Source organism: Galeopterus variegatus, unplaced genomic scaffold, assembly GCF_000696425.1.
Source record: "Galeopterus variegatus unplaced genomic scaffold, G_variegatus-3.0.2 Scaffold9500, whole genome shotgun sequence".
Taxonomy (NCBI): Eukaryota; Metazoa; Chordata; class Mammalia; order Dermoptera; family Cynocephalidae; genus Galeopterus; species Galeopterus variegatus.
This window is the reverse complement of record NW_007735611.1, coordinates 25,873-52,812: the sequence shown is the minus strand read 5'-3', so window position 1 is coordinate 52,812 and position 26,940 is coordinate 25,873. Positions and strand designations below refer to the sequence as shown.

General features: G+C 36.5%; 1 protein-coding gene across 2 annotated transcripts in view; it reads right to left on the bottom strand.

Moving 5' to 3' along the window:
- Positions 1-21,575, bottom strand: part of HAPLN1 (hyaluronan and proteoglycan link protein 1) — a 36,260-nt gene extending 14,685 nt beyond the window's left edge. For both annotated transcript variants that reach the window (XR_552124.1, XM_008593670.1), the window contains exons 1-2: positions 21,454-21,575; positions 2,943-3,314 (exon numbers count right to left, since the gene is read on the bottom strand). Coding sequence is in view for 1 of the 2 variants with exons in the window: in XM_008593670.1 (XP_008591892.1) it covers positions 2,943-3,314; positions 21,454-21,553 (472 nt within the window). In the remaining variant the exon portion in view is untranslated. The remainder of the gene's footprint in view (positions 1-2,942; positions 3,315-21,453) is intronic.
- Between the last annotated feature and the right edge of the window lie 5,365 nt (positions 21,576-26,940).

Below are 26,940 nucleotides of genomic sequence, written 5' to 3'. Positions count from 1 at the left end.
CGCAACCCTCGGTGTTGCCCCCGTGCCTCGCTCAGCCAGTGAGCGGGAACCGGTCTGTATGTGGGATCCGAACCCTCGGCGGGAGCGCTGCCGCACTTCCCAAGCAGCGCATTAGCGCAGTGCGCCACCGGGCCAGCCCCGTAAACTATTTTCTGAGGACTAACTTTGTACTTGGCATTTGACTGCCCTCAAGTAGATTATACTTAGCAAGTGGAGACAGACAAGCTTGCAAATATTTACAAAGCAAAATATGATTAGAGCTATGATGGAAGTCTGTTTAGCGTGCTATAAGAACATCTTAGCTGAGGGGAGGGGAGGGGTGCAAGGTAGAGTTGATCTCTGATTTTATTCTTGAAGGATTATATTTTCTTTGGTTGTTCAGAAATAGATTCAAGTGTATACTATTCAAAGTTAAAATGTCAGTAATTTCAAGTCAAGTCCTCTGGCTAATGACTCCTTTCTTTTTTTAAACTGTAGTACAAAAGATAAATGGAAAAACATTATCTGCAGGAGGGAATTTAACAGCTTTCATGAGCATATCAATTAATGCAGTATGACCAAAGGACAGTTCCTAGGTCATCTTCCATGTAACTTCGGGGCTTTAAGAATCTTCTGAAGCTGCTAAATTCTACTGCCTTTCCAAAACCTCTCTTATCCCCCCTAACGAGAATTTCTCCTTCCTGAGAACCCCCAGATCACAGTGGATAAGAGTATAATCTTCATCCAGTGCCCTTGGTATCAAATCCAGCTCTAGCTCTTACTACTAGCCATGTTACCTTTAAAAAGGTGTTTTCCTTAAGTCTCATCTATAAAGGGAGATTACTGAAAATCAGCAAAATCAGTAGTGCATATGATTATAGCAATTTGTTTATACCCACTTATTTTACCAAATACTGCCTTATTTTGTTAAACTATCTTGGAATCTTTAATATACTATGAGAGTGATGAATGAAAAGAACAAAGACCTGGAATTCTTTGTATCTCATGGCACCAAAACAGCACCTGTAAAATATTTATCAGTTCAATTGGTTTCTTGGACTACATCTACTTGGCTTATATGGATATGTGTTATGTGGTAGGGAAATATTCCCAAAGCAGGGAGAAGGTGGAGATTTGGGATGGTGCAGGGCCTAGTTAGGAAAAATTCTCTTCTTACAGTTTCCTTTCAGCACCTATAATTGTGTCTTGGTTTGACCCTAGAGTATATAACCTCTCACATATGCTAAGTTTCCTTTTGGGAGAGCAGGTTTTATGCTCAAAGCCATTACCAAGCAGTGGTATCCAGCTAGAATTTAGAAACATATTTAATTTTATGATTTCCTTCTATTTCTGGCAAGTTATACTAGTTTCTATTTATTTAAAATTTCATTTTTTAAGTAAATGCAGGGAGACAGTAAATATTGAATGTGAGTTACTTAAGTTTAGGAAATATTGTTACATAAACATAGGGTTTTAGAAGAAACAGTAACAACAGATAACGTAGTTCAAATTCCTATTTCATAAATGGTTACCACAAGGCTAAATAACATGCCCTAGTTGCAAAACTGATACTGGCAGAGTTGAGACTAACATAAGCCTCTTCATATGACTAGCTCAAGGATCTCTGTCCATCGCCCAATACCCCTTCGATAAAGGAAATCGGTTCTAAGTTAATATTTGATGACTGACTGTCTTCTCTAGGCCAATGACTTCTTTCATCCTGAATAATGCCAATGTTCATGGATATTAATGCAAATTAATAAAACTGAAATCACAAGGTGGCATGGAACCAGGCAGGAGCCAAGAACTATAATTAGAAGAGACAAGGGAAGATCACAAAAACAAACTTTAAAATGTTGTGCAATTTATTAGTGTATAAATCAAGTCTCCATACATATGATGAAATTCTGTGAGATTCTATGGGATTCAGAAGGTCAAATCCTCAGATGTGCAAGTGGACCAGATATTTTTCCAAAAGTCACATATCTGTTCTAGGAGATGAAAGGAGCTTCTAGCCAACACACACCTATAGTTTCATGTACATAGGGAAGGAAAATACTCTATCAATGCAGTCAAAATTCATCCTTTAGTGTAAAGTAATGCTGGAATTCGTGAACAATAAGATGTCTTCAGATACATGAGAAACTAAGGAGAGGAGTTTCCTTAGAGGGTGGGCATTAGGGAGACGGGAAGCAAGGATGGCAAGGACAATTTACTGTATGGCTTTGTACACATATTGGATTTTTAACCTACTGAGTGCAGTACGTATTTAAGAAATACATCCTCCGCCCCCATTGGCTTGTCCATTTGGCATTCAGTGTCTAAGAGTTTGTACACATATTGGATTTTTAACCTACTGAGTGCAGTACGTATTTAAGAAATACATCCTCCACCCCTATTGGCTTGTCCATTTGGCATTCAGTGTCTAAGAGACTCTGGACCATTAAAGTTACTTTACAAGAATATTTAAATAAATCTAGAGATAATTTTTTTGTTAAATTAAGTTTTTGCAGTCATTTTACAGAATACAATTACACATATTTTAGTTAACAGATGTCCTTTACAAAACTTGCCATTATTTTAAAACTGAGATAATTTTAGAAGCGTAATAAAAAAAACATCCAATTTGAACTTCTCAAAAACCATATAATGAGATTTAAATTTTGAAAAGCATAAGGCAGTTTCTGAAAATTAATTCAGTTCCACTGTGTGTTTCGCCTAGTTACAAACAGCTTCAATTTTGCTCGCAAGCATTGAGTGTACATTTCAAATATGAAAGCTAGAATCACAGGCAGACTGCAACATACAAAAGAATAGAAAAACATGCTAGGCATGGACTTTTGGTTTCTAGATGTAGAAACCAAAAGTTACTATGGTAACCACTTTACTTTTACTCTTCACTAAAAAACACAACAAAAAAACAATGACCATTTCTAAGTTTAACCTGATTTATAGATACCTACCTTGTAAGTCCAGTACTACCACAGCAGTATCATCTTCTAACCCCTCAATCACCTCGCACTTGTATCTCCCGTAGTCATCCAGGGTGAGGTCTGTGATCACCAGGGAAGCATCATTGTCACTGCCTCCTTTGAGAAACACTCTGCCCTGGTAACCTCCATAGGTTTTCTTGTGGTATCCCATGGAAACAAAAACATCCACTTCCTTGAGGTAATCTGAAGTTAGCTTGGTCCACTTAATCCTGATTTTGTGGATTCCTGAGCCAAATGCTGTAGGGTCTCGATAAAATTTACATGGCAGTGTAACATTGCCACCTCTGTGTGAGAACACCTTGGCTTGTTCTGCTTCCACAAGTAGACGAGGGCCGTTTTCTGCTATAATAAGAAAAGAAAAAAAGAAAGTAACCATTCATATGCTTTTGAACTTTTTTGTATAATGAAATATGCTACATATTCAGTGTATCTGATAAAGAATAGCTCTGGGTGATTAGTTTCTCTATGTAATCTCTTTTAAACCTCATGGAAAATTACCTCTAGTACCTAGAAGGCATTTTTAAGGTAATCGTGTTTTAAACTACTGAAAAAGGGAAGGATGAGCATTATAATCATTAAGAAATATTGGATACGACTCCATAGTTCTAAGTTTGATGATTTCATAATAAATCCTATTTTTTTTTCTTGTTCCATTTTTCTTCTACATTTAAATATCAAAAATGTAGAAACAAGGCTAAGAGAAGTGACCAAGTTTCATGACTATTTCATCAATATAAACTAAAAAATATCCAAGGAAAGGTAAGCCCAGTTGGGCTTTCTAATACAGGAAGTCTGTATTGTATTTACAGAAAAAGCATAAAGAGACATTTATTTTCATTATACTGTTCTGGCCAAAAACCTCAGAATATCCTTACCTTTATGGCTTCTATTCAAATGTACACCTGTGATATGTTATTCTGGAGCATTTCAAACAACATGTATATATTTCATTTTCACACAAAGGCTAGACATCAGAAAGTAGTTTTAGTGAATGCTTTTGAAAAACTCCAGATTTTGAAATATAGTCCTCAAAATTCAAATGTAAAAAGTATATCCAAAATTATACTTATTTTCTGATTAACTGACTAATTATTTGCTTTATTCCCTTAAATATCCTCTACTCCCTCTCCCTCTGTCTTGCTTTACAGTTATCTTATCACTTCCACCTTTCCCTTTTTTGCCCTTTTGTTTTCCTCCTGCGTTCTCCAAGGACTTTATCGCCTTTCAAAGAGCACCACAATATTCCAAGTCTGCCAGGTCAGCAGGGCTGCCGTTTTCTAGAGAGCCAGCTGTTATTTTCAGATCTTGGCTTTCTCTAGGGTTTCCCCTGGTTAGCACATTGTGCTTTTGACCTTGACAAGATCTCTTGAGGATGTGCAAGGCTTGAAAATGAGAAAGCGTTATATGAGAACTCCTGGACACGTACACCTTCTTGTCCATACACAGCTGTCAAAAGCCGTCAAGGCTGCCTTTCATGCAGCTTGCGCCCTTCCTACCTTAGGCCGATAGGTATTGAATAATACCTGGCCAGGAATCATTTAACCTGTACAAATCACTAGGAAGAATAGCCACTCACCTGAGACAGATCTCAAAACTTATTTAATGGCATACATAAAATTCTGATTTCAACATAAAAAGTGTCCAAAAGGTAGACAGCATTTCTGTTTTTATAATATAACAATCAGGATTGGTTTTTTAAAATGGGCACATTATTTCATTCATAAATGAGCCCCAATCCTCAAAAAGTGAAAAGTTTAACAAAGCCATCAATGCCCCCTCTTTGAATAGATAATGAAATGAGAGAATGATGGTATCATTTAGTATTTAGTTAAAATGAATCACAAATACAGCTCATTAAGCACTTCTTTTATATTCCATCTTTGCCTTCTTATTTAGAACCATAGAATCTCAAGAGATGAAAGATAAAGCTATTCAATTCTATTCTACTCTACATATATGAGGGGTCTTCAAAAAGTTTATGGAAAGATTCATATTATCTTTAAATTCTGTTTTTCCACAAACTTTTTGAAGTACCCTTGTAATTTTTCCCTTAATGACTGCATCCAATTACTACCAAAACATTTCTAGTGTCTTCTTTCTGGGAGGAGGAAAAAGTGCTGTTGACTAAGTTTGCTCAGTAATGCCTAAGGGCTGTAGGGAGCATTTTCTACCCAGTGTCTTGGAGGGAGATACCTGGAAGCTGTGTTTTCCCAGGCTGGGACATGAGTTTACATGTGACACATAGCTACAAGAGGTCTCAGTTTGGTAATTCGTTCAAGTTGTTTAGTTTAAAGTCAAAACTAATGCCCAATGCACTGGGATAAAGGGGATTATAGTAGTTAGAAACAAGGGCCTTAATGTAATATAGACCCTGGTCTAACCTCACCTCCTCAATTTACGGGCTCTGTAGCCTTGGGCAGGTTTTGTAACCTCTAATACCTAAGTCACTTATATGTTGGATTAGGGATAGTAACACCTACTGTATATAGTTGACACATAAAGGACTTAGAAAAATGGCTGGTCAAATGTAAGTGTGCACTAACTGCTAACTGTAGATTTCTGTAAAATCTACAGAAATACTATAGAATTTACATAGTATTTCTCAAATATGATACTGCCCAATATTCTGCATATTTTGGCATGTATCAACCTTCCATAGTTTCACTTACTCATAATATTTTAAACCATGTGGACTGAAAACTAAATACATAAAATGCCACCTGTGTTATATGGGGGACTTGGAAATTGTTTGGTTTAGGGTAATCATAAATTGTTCCAGAATGAATACACAGTTGGAATGTTTTATAAGTTAAAGAGTTAAAGCGAAGATCAAAACTGTTGTATAAGAGTCTGAGACTTCTGATTTTTTCCCTGTGGTTAACTATAACTTGCCCAGTAGTATTTTAGGAGTACAGGGGTCTAATTTACTTTTTATTTTTTACTTCTACTCCAGCCATTATGAATAAAGGTGACATATGTGATATAATATTGAAAATTGAGCAGACACCCAAATCCACTTACCTCACACACAATAATTTTTCTATCAAGCCTACCAGAATGTATGAAATTCTATGATTTTTATTACATTTTGCAGGGGGTGAGGGAAGTGTGTGTTTAGGTAATAGATGCCAGAAATCCCTGGCTGAAATTCAGAGAACCCTAGGAAAGGTATGTGACATTTACTGACTAAGGGCTATTAATGTTCATTAACCTAAACCTCCAGCATGGCCTTGAGAATACCGTTTTTTGTTTCTTTGCTTGTTTTTAGAAGATCTACACCACAGATGATACAGCACTGGGCAAGCATTGATGGAGGGTGTGGCCTGTGCGAGCAGGTAAGATGAGCAGAGTAAGGAATGGGCAGGGACAGAGAGTCAGGAGCTCTGGGATCCATTGTAGGCTCTCCCATGGCTTAGCTGTTGGACTCTTGACAAGTCTACCTCATGACATCGAGCTTAAGATTCTCATCAGGCTCTTTATCACAAGTTGTCATCACAGGGATCAGCCAGGAAACACACTATGCTGGAGAGGGGGATGGGAAGGGACAGAGACAGCAGAAAAAAGGAATAAAGAGCGCTGATGACCAACTTTGCACAGTCTTGCCCAGGCTAAGTCATGCATCTGATCACTGGATTTAAAATCCCAGGTCATTGTGAAATTAATGCTTAGATCAAAACTGTTGATCAACAGGACAGTTGCACTGCAATTAAAATGCAAAAGATAAAAATAAACTTTCATAGGCAGGATGCATATTGCTTATTTTTCTTTTTTAAAAAATACGAAAGAATAAACAAAACTAGGCAGCATCCATGTATTCAGTTTCCCTTTTCCTTTCAATGTGAAAAGGTGCACATAGACTTCAGTATGCTGTTAAAGGCCTTGGTGATTGTGTCTTAAAGGAGGCTGTGCTTTCAAAATACATGGCTAATTGGGGACATTAAAGATGTCCAGTGGAGGATTGACTTTTTAAAAAGTGCAATTTGTAAGTACAAAAACTTCCTATTTCTATTAGTGAGGGCCAATGACAGTGATTTGAAAGATTTGATGCCCTTCCAAGACCGGAGTTGTCTCCAGGGGAAACAGCAGGTCCTGGTGAGAACACTGATGGGGACTTGCTGAACCACTAGGACCTTGTTATTATTTTACAAATTCTGCTGTGAAATCCAGAGGACATTATTTGGTTTCACCAAATAAAAGCAAAAGCGTGACCAAACAACTGACCTTTGTAGTTGCTGTGCAATTTAGATGAAGTCTTTTAAACAATAAGACAAAAACAATTGCAGAAAAACTAGAAATACAATACTGGGCCATTACCTATTGTTCTCAGTTCTGTTAAAAGTGTACGTTTTTTTGGCAATTCATACCCAAAGAAATCCAGATGACAGAAAAAAAAAGGATAAATTGCTATGGATCAAAGTCTGTCTTTTTAAAATGAATTGTGGATTGTTCAAGATAACCAGTCTTGTTGGTTACTTTTTCCCCTGATATATAGATGATGTAGGCTCCAGACTTTTGAATTTCTGAAACCAACTTAAAAAACAAAATAACAGGGAACCTAGTTAAGATGGCTAAACAAGGTGCTAAATGAGGACATTAAAAATACATCCCTCCAAGAAAAAAACCCCATCATCATTTAAATTTTATTTATTGTGTTAAACAAACAAACAAAATATATATATATAAATTTGCCATCTTAACCATGTTTAAGTGTACAATTTGGTGCCATTAATTATTTTTATTGTGTTGTGCAATCACCACCACTATCTTTTTCCCAAAACTTTATCACCCCAAACAGAAAGCTAACTCTGACATCCCAAACTGATAGGCATAGATTCAACTGTCAGCTCCATGATGAGTCATTTGAAAAAAATTGCACAAGGTTTTAAAAAATACTTTCTTATTTTTATGGCATTTCTTATCACTTTGGTAGGTTTGGATGTGTAAGACTAACACTCTGGAAGCAGTAAGTGTGACTGATATACACTAATGCTGCATAGAGCCTGTGCTTAGCTATGGCAGTAGACATGGACACTGAGGCTTCTTTGCACCACATTATAGCTTTAAAATGAAAACACTCTAATAAAAAAATATTTATACATATTAAAGACAATATTTAAGTAGAATACACAACTTAGACATTTTATCCCTCATTATATCTTACATGGTACATTTGAGTAGGATACATAATTTAGGAACAAATTAAGAAGTGCCTTACTCATTAACCTTTAACTGTTCATAGTTATTTCCTTCAGACTGGAATGAATCTCATTTTTTCCTAAAACTGCTCACCTGGAGTCAGAAGCACCCATCCTTTGGTCATGACTCTGATGTGTCAGTTTGCATCGGAAACTTCTGCAGGTACCCTCCCCCAATCCCTGCTGCCCTCTCCTGCCCCATCTAGCCTTTACTCTCCTTTCAGAGGGCTGATTACTTTTATTATGTCAGAGACAAAGCTTTAGCTTGCTTCCCCAACTATTCTCGAATGGAACGGATTTTGAGCCTTTTATTCAGAATGGAGACCTGAAGGAGGCAGTAGAGAATCGATCTCATTCTAGTGCTGTGCCCTCAACTACTTGATTTGAGTTTGGAATCTTGAATTTGTCCCTGGCCCTTCTTTGCTTTCATATGGAATTCAGCTTTGATCTGAAGACACATAAAGAGTATGTGTGCTTCTTACAATTCGTGTGAATTCAAAAATTTATGTACTTTTGCATAAACTATGACTTAAAGGATTCATAAGAAACTAATAAGCATGGTATGCTGTGAGAAGGTGAGGTAGAAGTCTGCATAGAAGAATGCTTGGGAGATTATCACTGTGTACACTTCCCTATTTTTAAAATTTTGAGCCATGTGAATGTATCACCTATGCACAAACTAAATAAAAATGGTATGAAAATAAATTAAAAAGTTGAAGGAATTTAGTTAACAAATAGAAAAACATGGTTTAGAGTATCTGAAAATATACGCAAGAAGCTGGTAACCATGATTGTAGTATTTTGCTGTATTTGTTATATTTTTGTAGAAGACCTATTGCTCTGGTAATATAACACATGTCTTTAAAACAAAGTTTGATCTCTCTTTCTCTACTCCTTGACAGTACTGTTGCCAAAGATACTGCTGTTGTCTAGTTTTTAACTATAAAGGAACCCAGTGCTGAAAATAGGATAAGTGAAGAGTGCTCTTTGATGTGAAGTGATCGATGCTGTTTTTCACTGTCTGTGAAACCGCATTTTGGTCTCGCAGGCTACAAGATCATAATCCTCCCTTCCAGTCCACCTCCCCCTCTCCAGGGCTACTTTCTTTCTAACCACTGTATCATCTCTGTGCTCTGCTCTTTCCTATCAATCTACAGCTAAACCAAATCACTGACAATTGTGTTTTTACAATTTCCTCAAATGGCATGTGTCCTTCCTATTGAGACCTGGATTATCTGATGTGATGTGCTATGGAGCATTCTTTTAGGCATTGACCAAATCTATCTTCTTCCCTTTCCCTAGAGCCAAGATGATTCTGTGTTGGGAAACTGCCCAACACCAAAATATAGTATTGTTTTTGGTGATGCTGATCATGAATGTGTCATATTCAAGTTTATAGTAAAAAAACAAGGATAAATGCTACCACTATGTTGGAGCCTGGAGGTTTGTCTATAGCAATATTTAAAAAAAATATTCTTCTCAGGAACGGTGGAAACCTGTCCCCCTCAAAGTATATCTTAGACAAAGATATACTCAGCTCTACAAAGCTCAACCCGGTAAAGCTGATAAAGGCAATCTTCTCTGTTTGAAATGAGCACCAAGAGGCCACAAGGACAGCCGTCAATTAAACACAGTTTTAAAAAATCACTGTTCTGAGATGTACACCTGAATCTGTTAATATCCTGAAAAATATTCTGTCTCTTCTTAGTTACCTTTTCTTCATCTTTTTCTACCAGGAAAAAGTAAAGTATAATTAGGGAGTTTGGCTCTGTTCTGCTGATAAAGTTTGCTGTGGGCTTTTGCCTTTCCACATTATTTATTTTCTCAGCAGTTATAGGATATTGGTTAGGCACAGGGACTATGCCACTTACATTGTGTCACAACCTTTCTGTGCCTCAGTTTCCTCATCAGTAAAATGGAGTTAAGTGCCACTTTCTTCCTAGGGTTCTTGTGGGGGTTAAATTAGGTAATACACATTGAGAACATGGACTAGTGCCTGGCTTAGGCTCATTAACAGTGAGTGTACAGTGAATGTTAACTCTCACTAACAAACATTTACTAAAGTGTGCTGGGTGCGCAAAACAGCTTCTGTCTTCCACATTGTCTTCTTTACTGTGCTCTTTCAGAAGACTCTTCCTAGAAAGTATTGGTTCTTGAGAAATTCACATCTCATCAGTTCTTGATTCTTCTCCTAATTTAGTGGTTCTTAACAGGACAGGAGTGCATTTCAGGACCACCACCTTAGAAGTCTTTAAAAGCAAAAAACCTACCTCTGTCTGCATCTCCATCTCCATCTCTACCTCTATCATCCAATTTCTGTCTGCTTCCTCCTCAATTTCCTTGGGGGTCTTGGACAGTCTTTATTTGGGGTAAGTGTGGAATGTGTATTTGCAGCTGCCACCCCCACCTTGCTCCTCTTACTGCTGTTAAGAGTCATCATGGTGGCCTGTGAGAAATGTTTCTCTCAAGTCCAAGACCAAGCTTTTTTTCATAGTAATTTAATTTCTTCTGGAACATAGCTATATAAATGGAATTGGAATAAAATGGTGGCCATTTTTACCCATTGCTTTCCTCAAAACATGCCAAGAGAAGGCTTAGATGGAGCTGGGTGGTCCATGAGTGGGTTTGGAGCACAAGAGCCAACTGCCTGAGTCAATCTCAGCCTCACCACTTAACAGCCATCTGATCTGAGACCCGCTACCTAACCTCTCTCAACTTCAGCAAAGATAACCATCCTTATACAATGGTGTGGTGAGGACTGGTGGAGATGACCCAGGTAATGTACCTACTATTGTGAGAAATACACATAGTAACTTGAAATGTTAATATTAATTTATTATTATTATTGCCATTGTTAACTCTGACATACTTGTTCTAGAAGTAGAAACAATCTTAGTATCTTTGTCAACTTAGAGTTGTCTGTTCTGGTTAATAATTTTCAAAATTTAAATTTATGCATGTTATCAAAGATTTATGACTAAAGAACTAGCATTTAATTCTTATTATTTTAGCCCTGGGAAAAAAATAGGTTATCATACTTATAGAGAGATTAAGGAATGGAATAAAATAAAATAGAAATTAATATCTAAATGTTTCACAAATATGTTGAATGACATTCTTAATATAAACATACTTTCTAGGACTTTAACTTGAACAGAGGCTTGTTTCAAAGGATAAGGACAAACTAAAACATTAGCATGAGTCATTCTTCTTCATTAGGCTGTAATTATCCACACACTCCTTGATTATTGGAAATATGCCTTTATGTGGTAAAGGATCAGTGCTCAAATCTACTTGTCTCTGTTCAGACCATTTCCACTTTGTGGTGAAGTGTAAGGTCAAGTAATCTGTAATTTGCAGAAAGGACACTGTGGGTTTTATACACTGACAAGGCTAATGACTTTGCTTGGTATGAAAGACATCAAGATATACCATTACAGAGTCAGTCCTAGAGGCAAAAAGGAATAAAGAGGGAACTTTTGGTTCTTTACTTAATAAGCAATCAGGACTCAATAGCCGAAAATGGGTCAGGTATTCATTCAGTGCTGAAACAAAACAAAATATGGGTGGCAGTGAAGGGGTGAGCATGGGAACACTAGAGTGGAAAGGACTGTACCCGTTGCTGAGAGTACCTGCCCACTCTAAAGGGACAGTAGATACAGGTTCCCACTGATGCTGTGCTGTGGAAATGCAGGCTGAAAAACAGCAGGTCTCTGAATTTTTCTACAAAGGCTAGACATGCAGATTTTCATGCAAAAACCTCCTACCTGTAAATGCTTGCAACTAATTTAGATTTTTTAAAAAAATCATCTGAATTAAAAATTCTCACAAATCAGTTAACAGGATTCAGACTCTGGAAAGTGAGCATATGACCTTCACTTCCTCCTTTATCACACCTGTTGGTGCTGAGGGCCTCCAAAACTCAGTTCAAGGCCATCTCCTTCCCTGTATCCACATATCCCTCTCCCCAGGTGATCTCATCTAGTCCTGTGGCTGTAAATACCACTTATATGCTGATGATGCCAAAACTTTCTAGTATTGTACTTTTTCCTGAGCAACAAACTAGCAAATCCATCTACTTATTTTGGACACATATTGAATGTCAAATAGGCAACTTGGGGTCCCCCCTTCCTTGCCCAAACCTATTCTTCCAGTCTTCCTCAATTTAGTTTATGCCTCTATCATCCATCCATTTGTTCATGTGAAAATCTAGGAGCTGTATTTGATGTGTCTGTTCCCTTAATTGTTACAATTCAATTTATCAGTAAGTGCTGCAGTCTCTCGTCTCTACCTCCTTTTTTTTTTTTTGTTCCAAATTAGTCCATCTCTGTCCATCTCCACGCTGCTGCTGCCCTGGCCCATGCCACCATGACTTCTCACCTGAACTACCTCAAGTTGCTCCAAAAGGATCACTTCACCTTTACTCTTGGCTCACCTTAATCTACTATTCACATGGTCTTTTATAAAGGTAAGTCATATTATGTCATCACCCCTGTTCAAATCTTTTAATCATTTTCAAACGCTCTAAGCGTAGAATATGAACTCTGTACTCCAGAGTACACGTAAAGTCCTATGGTCTGGTTCCTGCCTGCTCTTCCATTATCATCTTAAACCACACCTTCTCTGCTGCCAGATTGCAGTCCCTTTGGCTATATACAGTTTGAAAGCACTATGCTTATTCCCATCTCAGAGAATTTGCATTTTCCACTCTTTCTACCTGGAATGCTCTGCCTCTAGTTTTTGATGTGATCATCTGCTGCTTATTCAAAACTCAGCTTGATCTTCCCTGCTTAGAGACCCCCTTCCCTAAGGGAGTTCATTCTACTGCCCCTTGGGTGCTCTCTCTTACCATCTTTGTTTCCTTAAAAATACATTTATATTTATTATGTATATGTTCCTTTATTTTTATTTATTCAATCATATTGGCCAAATAATTAGTTAATAAAAAAAAGTGCTGAAGTTCAAGAATATTGTTTTGTAGCACACCTGGATTTTAATATATTGTGGGCAGTCTGTAAAAATTGGTTACTTTATGCATCTTTTAAAATAAGGTATTCTGTTTACATGGAAACGTCTAAATGAAAGATTAACTATCTAATCAGCTTTTTGGTATTTTTAGTTAATTATGGCTCTTTGTTCATGACTGTGTGATAAAAGACAAAGCAAAGTGAGGACATAAAAACAATCACATGCAGATTCTTGGAGAATTAAAACCTGTCAGCATAATTTATGACACTCTTCAAGAGAAACTAAGAAGTAATTGTTCATAACCCACATAGTACTGGGGAAGAAAACTTTAAAATTTACCTCTCTATACTGAAAAAAGCAAAAAACACGGCTAAAAAGCCTTGTGTGAAAGTGTTCACTGTTTTTTGCTAGCAACATTATTAATCATAGATAATCGAGAAACCATTTTGAACAAATATAGTCATATAACAAGAAAATAAATTTATGTAATATAATAATTTGTAAGGTGACATACTTATCTTTAACTTACATGTCTTTCCTTTCACCTGCTCTTTCTTTACCATTCGGTAACTTTGAGCCAAATAGACAAACACAATTTCCATTGTGTTCCAGCAATGAGCCAGAGCAAGGAGGCAAAACAAGCATCATTACAAATAGAATCCTCTGGAAGTGAAAGTCTCTTCACTTCAAGGGTATATTTTCAGTACTGTTTTTATTTTAAACTTTCAATCACTCTTTGGAAACAAGATAGAACTCTCCATTTTTCCCCACCTCCTTCACCTGATCTATACACTTGCCTGAAGTAAGGATCTAACAGGCTTTGTTAGTTTTAAACATGATGGGTTATGGCCTTTGTGTGTGTGTGTGTGTGTGTGTGTGTGTGTGTGTGTGTGTGTGTGTGTGTGTGTAATTCTTAATGCCTGTGTCCCTTTTGAGTGGACATTGTTTGGGAAAGGTAAGGAGAATCTTATTTAACATATTCTGTAAACACACTTCACAGCACAATCCTTCAGCATGTATAAACATACATGTGGTAATTAGTCACTGCCTAAACAATGAAGTCAAGTAACCAACATGTATAATTAAACCAAGGTTAAAATGGCTGCTGTTTGTACTGATTACTTGATAATTGTTCTTGAAGGCTCATGTCTGGTGCTACTCCATTCAGGCAATGCAAATTACACAAAAATATTTTTGAAGAAATTTCATAGAACTAATAGTATCTTATACTTTCAATGTCTTCATTTTGAAAGAAGAATAATCCTATAACAAAGATTTCATTTTTTCCCTAGATACTATTAGTTTGATAACCCCTTGATTGAATATTTTAATTTCTTAGCATTTTGGTAGATTTTTGTATTCCAAAAGATTTTCCTCAAATGGAATCTTCCACTTCACAGTTAAAATAAAGAACTGAACCAATAAAGAAATCTAAATCTATTCTTGATATTTGGTAAAATCAGAGAAAAGGCATGTTAAAACTCCTTTAACATTAAGCAGTGAAGCTATAGGTCAGTGCTTTAGCTGAGTTAACATTGGCTCTTTCAGAGTTGTAGCCAAAGGGAAACCTTCACTATTTGATGGTTTTTTCTTGGTATTTGGAAGAGTTTCCAAATAATCATTGGCTTCTTACATAGTTTGCTGATTTCAGCACCCAGAATAGAACAGAGAAAGCAATGGATGTTCAGTGTGAATTTGTTGCTATCTGAAAAGATGATTAAATATAGGCTTTTATACTGGGAAAAATCATAAAACTATATTGTTTTAATAGGCACTTTACAGAATAACAGAATTTAGCATTCTAGATTATTCAATATCAAGCTTAGAAATATTCTTAAGATGTGTTTTATGGGTCTAACTCTACTGGGCGATAAAAACTTTAATGAGTATGGATACAAAGTTCTACATAGTAAGTTCTCTTTGTTTGGTAACTACTCTTTTCTTTATATTTCTGTCTTTATTTAAGATTTATTTTATTCTTTCTTGTCACATTTATTGCCCTGATAATATTGTCAGTAAGCTCACTGAGGAGATGGTCTGTCTTTCCACAGTGAATAACCTAGTGTTTTGCACAAAAGAGGCCAATCTTCAACAAATGCCCAAATAAGTAGATTTTGTCAAAAGGACACACAAATGCAATGAAGACTAGAACATGGGCTAGTAATTATACATATTTACAGAAGCAAAGTTGGTATGGAAATATATATTTCTGTTATTATAGTTAATAATTCTATATTCATAGTAATAGCATTCTCTCTCACTAGACTATAAGCTCATGAAGCCAGAGACCATGAGTTTTGTTTATCATTGTATCCCTAATACCTATACATAGTAGGTGCTCAACGTATTTGGTGAAAAAATGAGTTGTCTATAGGTGTATATATGTATCTGGGCAGAATATGACTAATTTTACATATGTATGTATATACCTATTGCTGTGGATTAAATTGTCCCCTGAAATTTCATGTATTGGAAATTTGACCCCCATTTGTAATAGTGTTAAGAAGGTGGGAAATCCAACTATGGTATTTGAACAGTGGGCCTTTAAGAGGTGATTAGATTGTGAGGACTGTGCCCTTATGAACAGATTGATCCATTCATTTAGTAATGGGTGTGGTTCCGATGACTTTAAAAAGAGAAGTAAGAAGGTTAGCTCCCTTGCTCAGACTAATCTTGCCATGTGATACCCTGTGTCTCTGTGGGACTCAGCACCAAGAAGGCAGCTCTCACCAGATGTGTTCCCTGGACCTTGGACTTCCCTGCCTCCATAACTGAAAGAAATAAATTTCATTCCTTTATAAATTACTCAGTTTCAGGTATTCTGTTACAAACAACAGAAATGGACTAATATACCTATATATACATTTTTGTTATTTTGGGCTAATTTATTATATTAATATGGTGACATTAGCTTGATCTAATGGCAAGTCTGTGTTTAATGTAGTACATTCTTATGAGTATCATTACTTTGGCTTTATGCCCTATAGTAAACTGATAGGAAATTTTAAAATCAGTTATCTAAAACTGATGATATTACTAATTTTCATAATTTCATAATAAAATTCTCTGATATTTTATAGCTACTAATTTCTAGATAGAATTATTAATAGTGTATATATTTATGTAATGTGATTTGGATAATATTTTTGAATATTTTTCTTGGTGTTTGTGGAGTTTGCATTTGTGGTTACAAATAACACACTCTGCCTCAAAAAGACAAAAGTGAATTGATTTAACTTTTCATAGCAGACTCAGAGAGCTCAAATGAATTTTAGATGGGAGAAAGAAAATTAAGCTTGAGTAACATTTATTTATTCCTCCCATTAAGCTTTGGCTCTGTAGATGGTTTGTGATCATACATTATTAAATTCACCCCACTCCCTTTGATCCACTAAGCACCACTGGATTCCGACTCTGCAGCTATTACATAAGGGACAGGATAGCATTGCACTGACCAGATGTAAATGCAGTACTCTTCAAAGCTGCATACACAAATGAGGAAGACTGCTGCATCCTGCCTCTGGTGGACTTTCATGGAGTGTAATATGCTGTGTACAGTGTGGAACCCTGCATATGACCTAACAAAATTTGCTACCTGAGATTTGAAAAGACTGGACTAGAACTTGACTAGGAAAAATAATTGGGTTTTGGTCCTGGATTTATTCAACAAAAATGTATTGATTACCTACTATGTGCCAGGTCCTGGGTTAGGTGACTGGGCTGATTCAGACAAGGCTACCTGCTCTTGTAGAGCTGTTGGATGTTCTTGTGGTGGAGATGGATGACAAACAATTACATATAAATAAGTACAGTGTATAGCCAGTGCTAAAGAGAGGAGGAAGAGAAGAATGAGAGAGATTGGGGTGTCAGAGGGGGCTGAGTACAGTAGTCAGGGTGACGTTGTTAAAAAGGTGAGAAAGGAGCCCAGATTTGAAGAAGGAGAGGGGATTAGCCAATGTGACCCCTCATCAGCCATGTGACCTGTGACAACAATGTCAAAGCTCTGGGTCTTGATTTCCTCATTTGTACAATGGGAGATTGATCTAGATGATCTATACTAAAGTCTTTTTAAGTTCTAAAATTGCGTGAACTATGGTTTAATCTATGCCAACATTACAGAATGAAGCAGTCATCTAGTAAATGTTCATTAAGCCCACATAATGTGGCCTGGGCTGCTAAATGCCGTGGATGCCACAGCACTTAAGAAATGCTCATTAGTGGTAATGTGGAAGTATCTCATTAGATCATTCGTTTACTCATTTATTCAACAAACATATAAGCACCTACTATGTGCGAGGCACTACTATGCAATAAGTTACGATGTTGACAGTCTGATGAGGAAAGGAGGCATGCTAGAAAAAAGTAACACATGCTAAGGTGGCACAGAGGTGGCGTTTGGGACACACAGGGAGGAGAAACCAATGATACTGAGTGCAGAGTGCCCACTTCTGCCAGTGGCTCCAGATACATATTTTTTCTACCCACAAAGGTGAACTTCTGGAAATTCCTTCTTTAAAAAATCTAATTGTTTTATCTTTTAAGAAGGTGGCAATGTTTTACTTATTAAATGGAAGGAAACAGCTTTTATTTCTGATATTTCCTCTTGTTATTCTTTACAAAATTTTAAAGTAGCTTATCGTGTTCAAATGGTAAGTATACTCATATTAAGGGCAAATATTAAGTTTGGAAAGCTTCAGTTTCTACAAGGAAAGTAAAAGTGATCAGATACTGTTTAATACTATTGGGGAAATTTTAAATTGTGAAATTAAGGGCAAAGAAGGCAACTTATAAAATGTTTATTTCATTAGACCTAAGGTAAATGGTATGGTTCTGTTAAGAAATGTACTTTGAAAAGCATGACTTTTTCCACCAGTATTTGTGGTCTTTTTCTATTTAAAAATCAGTTTTCCATAACAGGGAAAAAATAATAAACATAACAATAACAACTATCATCTATTGGGAGCTAATTGTGTGCCAGACATAGTACTAAACTCTTTTCCACATACTATCTCACTTAATTCTCAAAAGCTATATAAAACAGTTATTAGGCTCAGTTTTATAGATGAGGCAACTGAGACTTGAAGAGATTAAGTAAGTTTTTCAAGGTCCATGCTAGTAAGTGGCACTAGGAGAGAGACCCTTGAACTTGTCCTTAGAAGAGCTGTGCCTGAACACCAGATATAGGAAACACTGACTCTATGTCCTTGATAACATCAAGCAGTTGTGTGTTCAGTATAACTATAACTATTTTGCATCTAACATTGGTTAATGGGAAAACGGTCATAAAATTTCTCTGCTATCTGTAGATGTTTTCTTAAAAGTTATATTTTAAAGAATAAATTTACCATCTCTGAACTTCTACTAGTAATTAAAAGTCTATGCAAAGAGTTTTTAGACTTGATCCAAATATTTGGATTTTGTTATTTTGTGTGATTTGGTACTCCATATAACACTCTTCCTAATCTTCTTAAGTTTCAATAGATTTAAAAGTGGTTTGACTAGGCCCGTCATGACATGAGGAATACGAATATAATCCATTAGTCGAGAGTATAATAGAGAGAATATCAACAGCAGCCTATCTTCCTGTAGAAGAATTTGAGAAAATTACCATCCCCTACAATTGAGGACAGTATACGATATAAAAGGTAATATCTTGATTGCATATTTTTAGCAGACTCAGTGGACAAGTGAAGTTTGCTTTTCTGTGTAACAAAATAAATTCAATAAAAAATTAAAGGAAAAAATTAGTACTTGTGAAATTTTATCTCATGCTATGTCTTTCTCCATGGGAAACTGGGAGAGATTTCTTTCTCATCACCAGAAAGATGCTTTACATTAGAAACACTTTTCATGGGGTCTACACCTACCATTTTCTTTCCTGGCCATATGACTTTTTTATTTAAACCAGATTAAACATTTTTGTCTCTACATCACTAGAGAATTTCCCACAACAAAACTGTGAGGAAACCTTCAGAAAAATAATTAGGTAGACTCAAGAATGTATAATTAAAATGTTGGGCATCCGTATCAAGGCAGCCAAGGAGAATTCGAGCATGATGTGTGCTATTCCCCCAATATGATGTAGGCCTGGGGAACTTAGAGTACAAAAATAGAAATTCAGTAAAAATGGGGGAGAGAAAAGATGTTTTTTACAATAACATGAATTTTGAACAATTTTCTATCACTGAGATAAGCTTAGACCGCTTACTAGTACAATTCAGGAATTTGATATTCAAATCACTAATTTAATCATCTGGCTGCAAATTGTTATAAAATTTTGTGAGAGTTTCAGCTCTCTTAAATTCCTTCTGGGCCATGTTTGATAAATAAAAGTTTTAAATATGAGAAAATTATCCAGTATTTCAAGTAATGAAGCAAGTGAGTAATCTGCTTTACTGATTCTCTTCTATACTATAGCTTTATTCTTGCATTGTGAAAGACAACTAGAATAATGGCAGGCCACTTGCAAGCAGTTTTTCTGAAGGACTGGAATCTGAAAATTCAATCTGAATGCTATCAAAAAGGAGAAAGTAAAAATTAGTGGAAAAAATGAAAACTGATATTTGGAGAAATCTTAAAATACATCCTGACTTATGGATGTAACATCCATAATAATGATGATGATGATGATGATGATGATGATAATTCTATAACCCAACTCACACATCATTATTAATTTCCACAAGCCAAATATAGGCCTTGTAGTTCTATTACTTGAAAGCTCTTTAGCAACTCTTCAGGGCTTGACTACACTTTCTAAGAATATCAAAATGAAGTGGACTATGAAGGCATTTAAAAAAATTGAACACCATACGCAATAATCTGGATAATTCTGATCCCTTGGGCCAGAAATCTCCTTGCACTAAATTTCAACAGAGGAGATGAGAGCGGGAAGGCTAGAGAAACAGCAGTGTTCTTTGCTGAGATAACTTGAACCTAACTTATAGGAGTAATTTTTCAAATGTTAGTACATTTGAAAAATAATATTTCCATACCCTGGGTGCAATTTAGATTAAATGGTTTTCACATAGTTTATAATATACACAGCTAAAGTTTATTTTACCTCAAATTTAAAACTGCTATTGTTAATAATCACTAGGTATTACCATTTCGGCTGAATTGAATTCTGTGATTAGAAGTTAAAAGTTATTCCTCATCAGAAATCTCTATGTGTAAATATCTTATAGTCTTCAGGAAATAGCTTTGGTTCTACTATATCTATTAAGGAAACAGCTGAGTCAGCAGCTTGCAGAGTAAAGTTTACGATTATATAATTTCTTTTCACAGTTCAACAGTGAAAAAACTAAAGCTGTTGGAAGTAAGCAAAACTGAAAGAGATGTGTCTGATATAGCTAGACATAGACAAACTCAGAATTCTATTTTGGTAGTCATGATACGTACAGGAAAATACCTCTAGCCAGATTTACACTATCATATGACCTTCACAAGTCATACTTTTCAACAGTGAATGCAGTTTTCTGGAACTACACTTTTGACCTTGAAGATATAACTTGGTGTTTTACTAAGCCTCTTAGCAAACTTACAATGCCTCTGTTCTCCCTACTGAGTTCATCTAAAATTAATATCATCATATGTTTCAACTGTTAAATTCTGTAATTCTTATTTTAATTATTCAGCATCCAAGGGCAAGGAGAGAAGCTACAGCTCCTTTAGAACTATCTTTTCTTATTGCATAAGTCTCAGCTTTCTTAATGCAGGATGTCCCTCATCTGAAGCTGGGACTGAGGAAATTGCTGCATTATACTGCAGCCTCGAATCTTGCTAAAGCTCTCAGCCTTAGGATTCAGCTGAGCTGAACAGAAATATGCAGAATATATTTGCCTATGAGAACTAAAGCTTTACTGAAGGACATTATAATAGTGTAAGTTACTTTTCCCTGGACCATATCTTGTCTGATTTTCATTTTATTTATATTGCTTCTCTTAATGATTAAACAGTTACTCTATCAGAATGACCTTACATCACGTTTTACTTCTATTTCTTTCCTCTGCCTTGAATCCAAATAAACTTTTCACCCTTCATTCTACTCGAAGATAGCAACTGCACTAAAACACCTCGAACAATTGCACCAACTCACTGTGGTTGGATATTCTTAAGTCATTCAACTTTCATTATCCCCAGTTCTTTAATGTAATGCAATAGCATGCAGAAGCCAGGGAGCATGTTTTCCACTTAGTGGAAAGAGAAAGAAAAGGTCAGTGCAACAGAACTGAAATTATGAAACACCAGCCCAACATCTCAACTCTAAGTAACTTGAAATTAATTTGACTTTCATAAGAAAACCTGTGTTTTCTTACCTTGGATGTGAATAACTCTGTCATGGTCCAGAGTATAGTTGTTTGAATGATGATCAGCCCAGCAGACTGAAATCAGCACCAGAAGAAGTAGACTCTTCATCTTTATAGCCCCAAGAATCTTCTTCACTGTGAGAGCATCACATACAAAGAGGCTTGTGAGATTTGGAACCCTTTGGAGTGTTGCACTGCACAACTTATTACCGCTTTATCATCGTAGAATGGGTCTGTAAAAATATTTAACCCAATCTGTTCAGAAAGTTACTGTAGCTGTCTTTGAGAGAAAAAGACAGCAGCTTTGAATAATTCCAGTTCCCCTTATGTAGCCAGAATCTAAACAGTGTTTAACTCTATCTTTGCAGAATTGTAAATCTAAAAATTTAAAGCACTGTAGTTTTGAAATACAGTTATAGCAAGTTACGAAGAGATGTGGCAAGGACATAAATAGACTCAAAAAATTTCAAGCCTTTGGATTTGGAGTATAAGTTATTAAAACAGCAATTTGACATATCTATATATGAATATTTATCACTTGGTCAAGTTAAGAACCGAGTCTTAAACCAGGACAAATAAAGAACATTTGCATGAAACTTTACGTCATCATTTTACATGTGGCTTCCTAAGCAGGTTAGATTTGCTTCTTCTAAATAGAAAAGAGGACAAAAAAAAATGTCTAATTAAGCAGAAGTAGCACATTTGTTACAGATTCACTTACCATCTTAAATACTGCTTGGGTCTATGATGAACAGTTGAAAATTGTGGACAAACTAGGTTAGAGTTGTGCATGCTACAACTGCAGTCATCCTGATTGATTTTCATTCATTTCAACCTAAAATGCTGACGCACCAACTTAAGAGTGCCAGGTAGGGTCTCTGCAGTCAGCAGAGCCATGGCTGCAGAGAACATCCTGGCAGCTTCGCAGGGCAATTAGGCAAATGAAGAGCTGAAATAGGCAGGCGCAGCTCTGGTCCTCAGTGAGAGAGGCAGAGCCATCACTTGCCTGTCCTTTATTGAAAGACCTTCCCCACAGAACTTTGTCATTGGAAGGACTGAAAGTGATTCCAGGTGATACAAACCTTATGACCTTTGCAGCATCTGCTAGGTAAGAATTTCAGTGTAGCTCCTCTGTTTTAATGTGGAAGCCGAGGCAAATATTAACAAGGACTTTCTTTTTCTCTCATGCACACAGCAGCCTTAACAATACTGGCTATTTTTAAAACTGAAATTGCACAGTACTGGCTTCTCACACTAATTTGTTTTTTCCAGGAAAGCCTGACTCCCTGGAATACTTATTAAAGAGCTCTGAGTCTGTTCCTGGAGGTCCTTGCAGGCAAGCCTCTAGTTCAGAGCCTGGTACACTTGTTCACACAAGTTCCCTGAGTCTCTCCTGGGACCCAAACACCTCTGTGCATTTTCTCCTCTAAAAATCTGCATTGTTGTGATGCTTATGGCTTCAGTATTTTATGTTTGCTTTAAACATTTTCTTTTATTTATAATGATACATAGGAAGACAGTGGATTAGCAAATTGTGAAACTTACTTGACCAGGAAACCAAGAGTGTTACCTTCAAAATTCTACCTGAGTTACTAATCTTGTTTTCAGAAGTTCATTTGCTTGTTCCTCTGAGGATTTCTGTGAAATGACTATTGTCCATAGGAGTACAGTTAACAAATATTACCTATTTTCAGCCCAAAATTGTGCTTTGGGTGAACAGATATAATAAAGGTGACCTTTCAGAATTTGGAATGCAAGTGAGATAATTATACACACAAACAAGAAACAACAGGCAAACAGCCCCAGGGGTATGATACACTCTCTGCTTGCCACAGGAATCAGAGAATGGGGGACATTACGAAGGAGAGGATAAAAAGGAAGCATACAGTTTTCACAGTTACAGAAAACACCATTCTAGGTAAGGGGTCAAGATGAGCAAAGGCAGAGAATTTAGATGACCACAGTATAGATGACCACACTAATGTGAAAATAAATCTAACATATATATACATATTATATATATAAAGTATATATAATATATATATATTATATACATAGGGAGTTGTACACACACACACTAGGTTAGAGTTGTATATCTTACCACTGCAGTCACCTTGATTTTCATTCATTTTTACCTAAAATATATTACACATATATCTATATAATTCCCTTAATTCCAAACCGTGAATCCAAAATTATACCACTAAGGGTTCACTCCACTGAGTTAAGGTATTAACTGTCCAACAGCCCAATAATAAAATGCAAACATCCTGGGTATATGTGGAGGGGGAGGATAAATAATAGTCATAATAACAGCAGTGCCTTTTAGTTGAATGTCTACTATTTGCCCAGCACTAAGCTAAGCATTTTGCACACAATGGCTCGTGCTATCCTTATAACAATAATGTGAGACAAATATTTCCATTTTCCCTGATACAGAGAGTTATCTTGCTGAAGGTCACACATCTAGTAAGTGGCAAAATTTGGATTTACCTTTAAGCAAAAGCAACACCCAGGTTAAGTTGCACTTATTTTTTCTGATAGAGAAACTTCATTTGTTACTTGTTTTGCTTTCTTTTTTATTCAGGCTCTTCAACTTGAAACTACTATGATTTTAAAACTTTGACTCATGTTATGTCTGAATATAAACTTTTTTTCAAGGCTTAGATATGGGAGGTCAGTTAGATGGCACTTTTCATAACATGACTTGCTCTGCCTCATTTATACTACCACCCCAGTGCCATGCACAATGCCTCAGTGGCTCATGTGTGCACACACGTGTACAGAGACACATCATCTCTGAAAAAGCCAAAGATATTGCACATCTGCAGTGATGTGTGATAAAAATAGAGGCATTTATCAGTGAACACCTGTGAGCACTCCATCCTGGCGTGAATACAATCCAGGCAGAAGAGAGTGGAAATGGCCTTTGCTACCCAGGCAGCACAACCACCATCTCACCAATAGACATAAAAGTAGAGAAAATAATTTCTGGGACACAATCTTCCGGTGTCTGAGCACACTGCAGTATAACATGAGCTGCTGAACACCAGACTGAGACTCTCCAAAGTGAGGGTGGTGCTGGGGTCTGTATGCTGGTCCTCAGCAGAGAAGGATGACTCAGACACAGACACTCAATGAATCCGAGTCCTGCTTATTTGCATGTTGTAATCACATCTCCTCCAAATATCTAGGTATATTAGGTAAAATTACAGTTTTTGATATGAGTAAAATTTAGAAATTCTGGTGGACTTTCATACAACCAGCTGTTCCCAGTCCTGACTTAGCACTCTTGCTTCACCTGCAACTCACACACTGACGGTCTCATTTCCCTCCAAGCCTTGCTGCCATGATGGCGGAGACAGCTTCAAGACAAGTCCAAATTGAGATGTCTGTGTTCATAATCAAAGACAGATGATAGGGATCTAATTTTATTTATTTATTTATTTATTTGAACATCTTTTAAAAAAATTATTGAAACATAATCAATTGCACATATTTGTGGGGTACAGAGTTGAATATCAATACCTGTATATAATATGTGATGATCAAATCAGGATAATTTGTATACTCATGGTTACAGAACATAATCATTATTTGTGCCCCTTAACCAATTTCTCACTAACCCTCCTCGCCCTCTCCATTTCCCACCTCTAATAACCACAGTTTTGTTCTTTCCTTTTGAAAGTTCAAAGTATTGTTATGATTGTTTCTTTCTTTTATTCTTATTTATTTATTAATTTATTGGCTGCCACTTCTGAGTGAGGATGTGCAATATTTCTCTTTTTGTGCCTGATTTATTTCACTTAACATAATTTTCTCAAAGTTTATCCATGCTGCTGCAAGTGGTAGAATTTCATTCTTTTTATGGCTGAGTAGTAATCCTTTGTGTATATATACCTCATTTTCTTTATCCAGTCAGCCACCAATTGACATTTAGGTTGGTTCCATTTCTTGGCTATTGTAAATAGAGCTGCGATGAACATGGGAGTGCAGGTATCCCTTCAACATGATGATTTCCATTCCTTTAGGTATATTCCCAGTGGGATTGCTGGATTGTATGACAGTTCTATCTGTAGTTGTTTGAGAAATCTCTATACTGTTTTCCATAATGTCTGCACTAATTTACAGTCCCACCAACAGTGTAGCAGGGCTCCCCTTTCTCTGAATCCTCACCAGTACTTGTTATTCTGTCATTTTAATAGCCACTCTAACTGAGGTGAGATGATATCTCAATGTGGTTTTGTTTTGCATTTCTGATAAGGATGTAATTTTACAGTATGGTTTTGGTCATAGGTGAACCATTGTTTGAAGCAACATGCCTTATCCAATGTAAAAGTCTAATAGAAATGCAGATATACTAATAACTGTCTGATAACAAAGTAGCCATTTGCTATTCCATAAGGAAGTACTATGTTAAGCTTATTGCATTAGGTAATAGGGAAATAAAACCAGGCGAAAAGCATGTAAGCTATTTTTTATATCTTGAGAGTGTACACTACATATTTTCTGAACTACTATCATATGCTAGGCATTGTCCTTGAAGCTTCACCCACTTAATTGTTATTTCTCAGAACAACACAACTGATGTAAGCATGCTGCTAAACACGTTTTACAGTTACAGAAACAGAGTCTTAGAGTGGTGAAGTGCCCAGCATGGAGAAGCTGAGAGTCTGGGCAGTCTGACACCAGAGACTACAAGCTCAACTGTTGGAAAAATTCAAAATTAATTCTTTCAGTAGCTTGTTTTGCCTTTAAAACAGAACCTGCTTATTGTATCAGCTTTACTGATAATCAACTGCTCTGCACTCCTGCTTCTGTAAACTGTGCTCACTCATCTCAATAGCTACATGAATGCTGAGAAAGCAAAACCTAAAAGCTGGAGGAGTTTACCTATATAAACCCTGTAAGACCTAAACTCAGGGCTCAGAGATTGGAGTACAAGCTCATCTGGGCCCATCAGTGTAATAAAATACCTGATTCTCCAACCCTCTGAGTGCTGACCACTTCTTTGTTGAGTCTGTTCCGTAACACAACCACCATGACAGGTGTCCTGTGAAAACAAAGAACACCGTCCGCTCTCTTCTAGCCAGTGTCACCCTCTTTTAAGGCTCCCACAAGCCTCATCCCTTCCTCACTGGGTTATGGGTGTGGATGGTTAGCACATGAGATGTTTGAGTCTAAAGTCTGAATGCTTTTCTTACTGCATGCCCAGTACCCAGAATGGTGCCTGTGCATTGAGAGGAAGACAGAAGGAAATTGTATCTGTAAGAAACAATTAAAAGTACTGAAGGAGCCCAGACCTCTTGAGGGGATGTTTCACACTATTTAAAGGTTTACATGTGTTATTATATGGAGAAGAGTGAAAAATTACTTTTTTCTTCTACTAAGGACATAATAGAGTAAATCAGCGTTCAATTTAGCATTTGAAATTTGATTTAAAAATTATGGAAATCCATACAAAGATTCCTAGAAATTGATAAACAAAGAAACCAT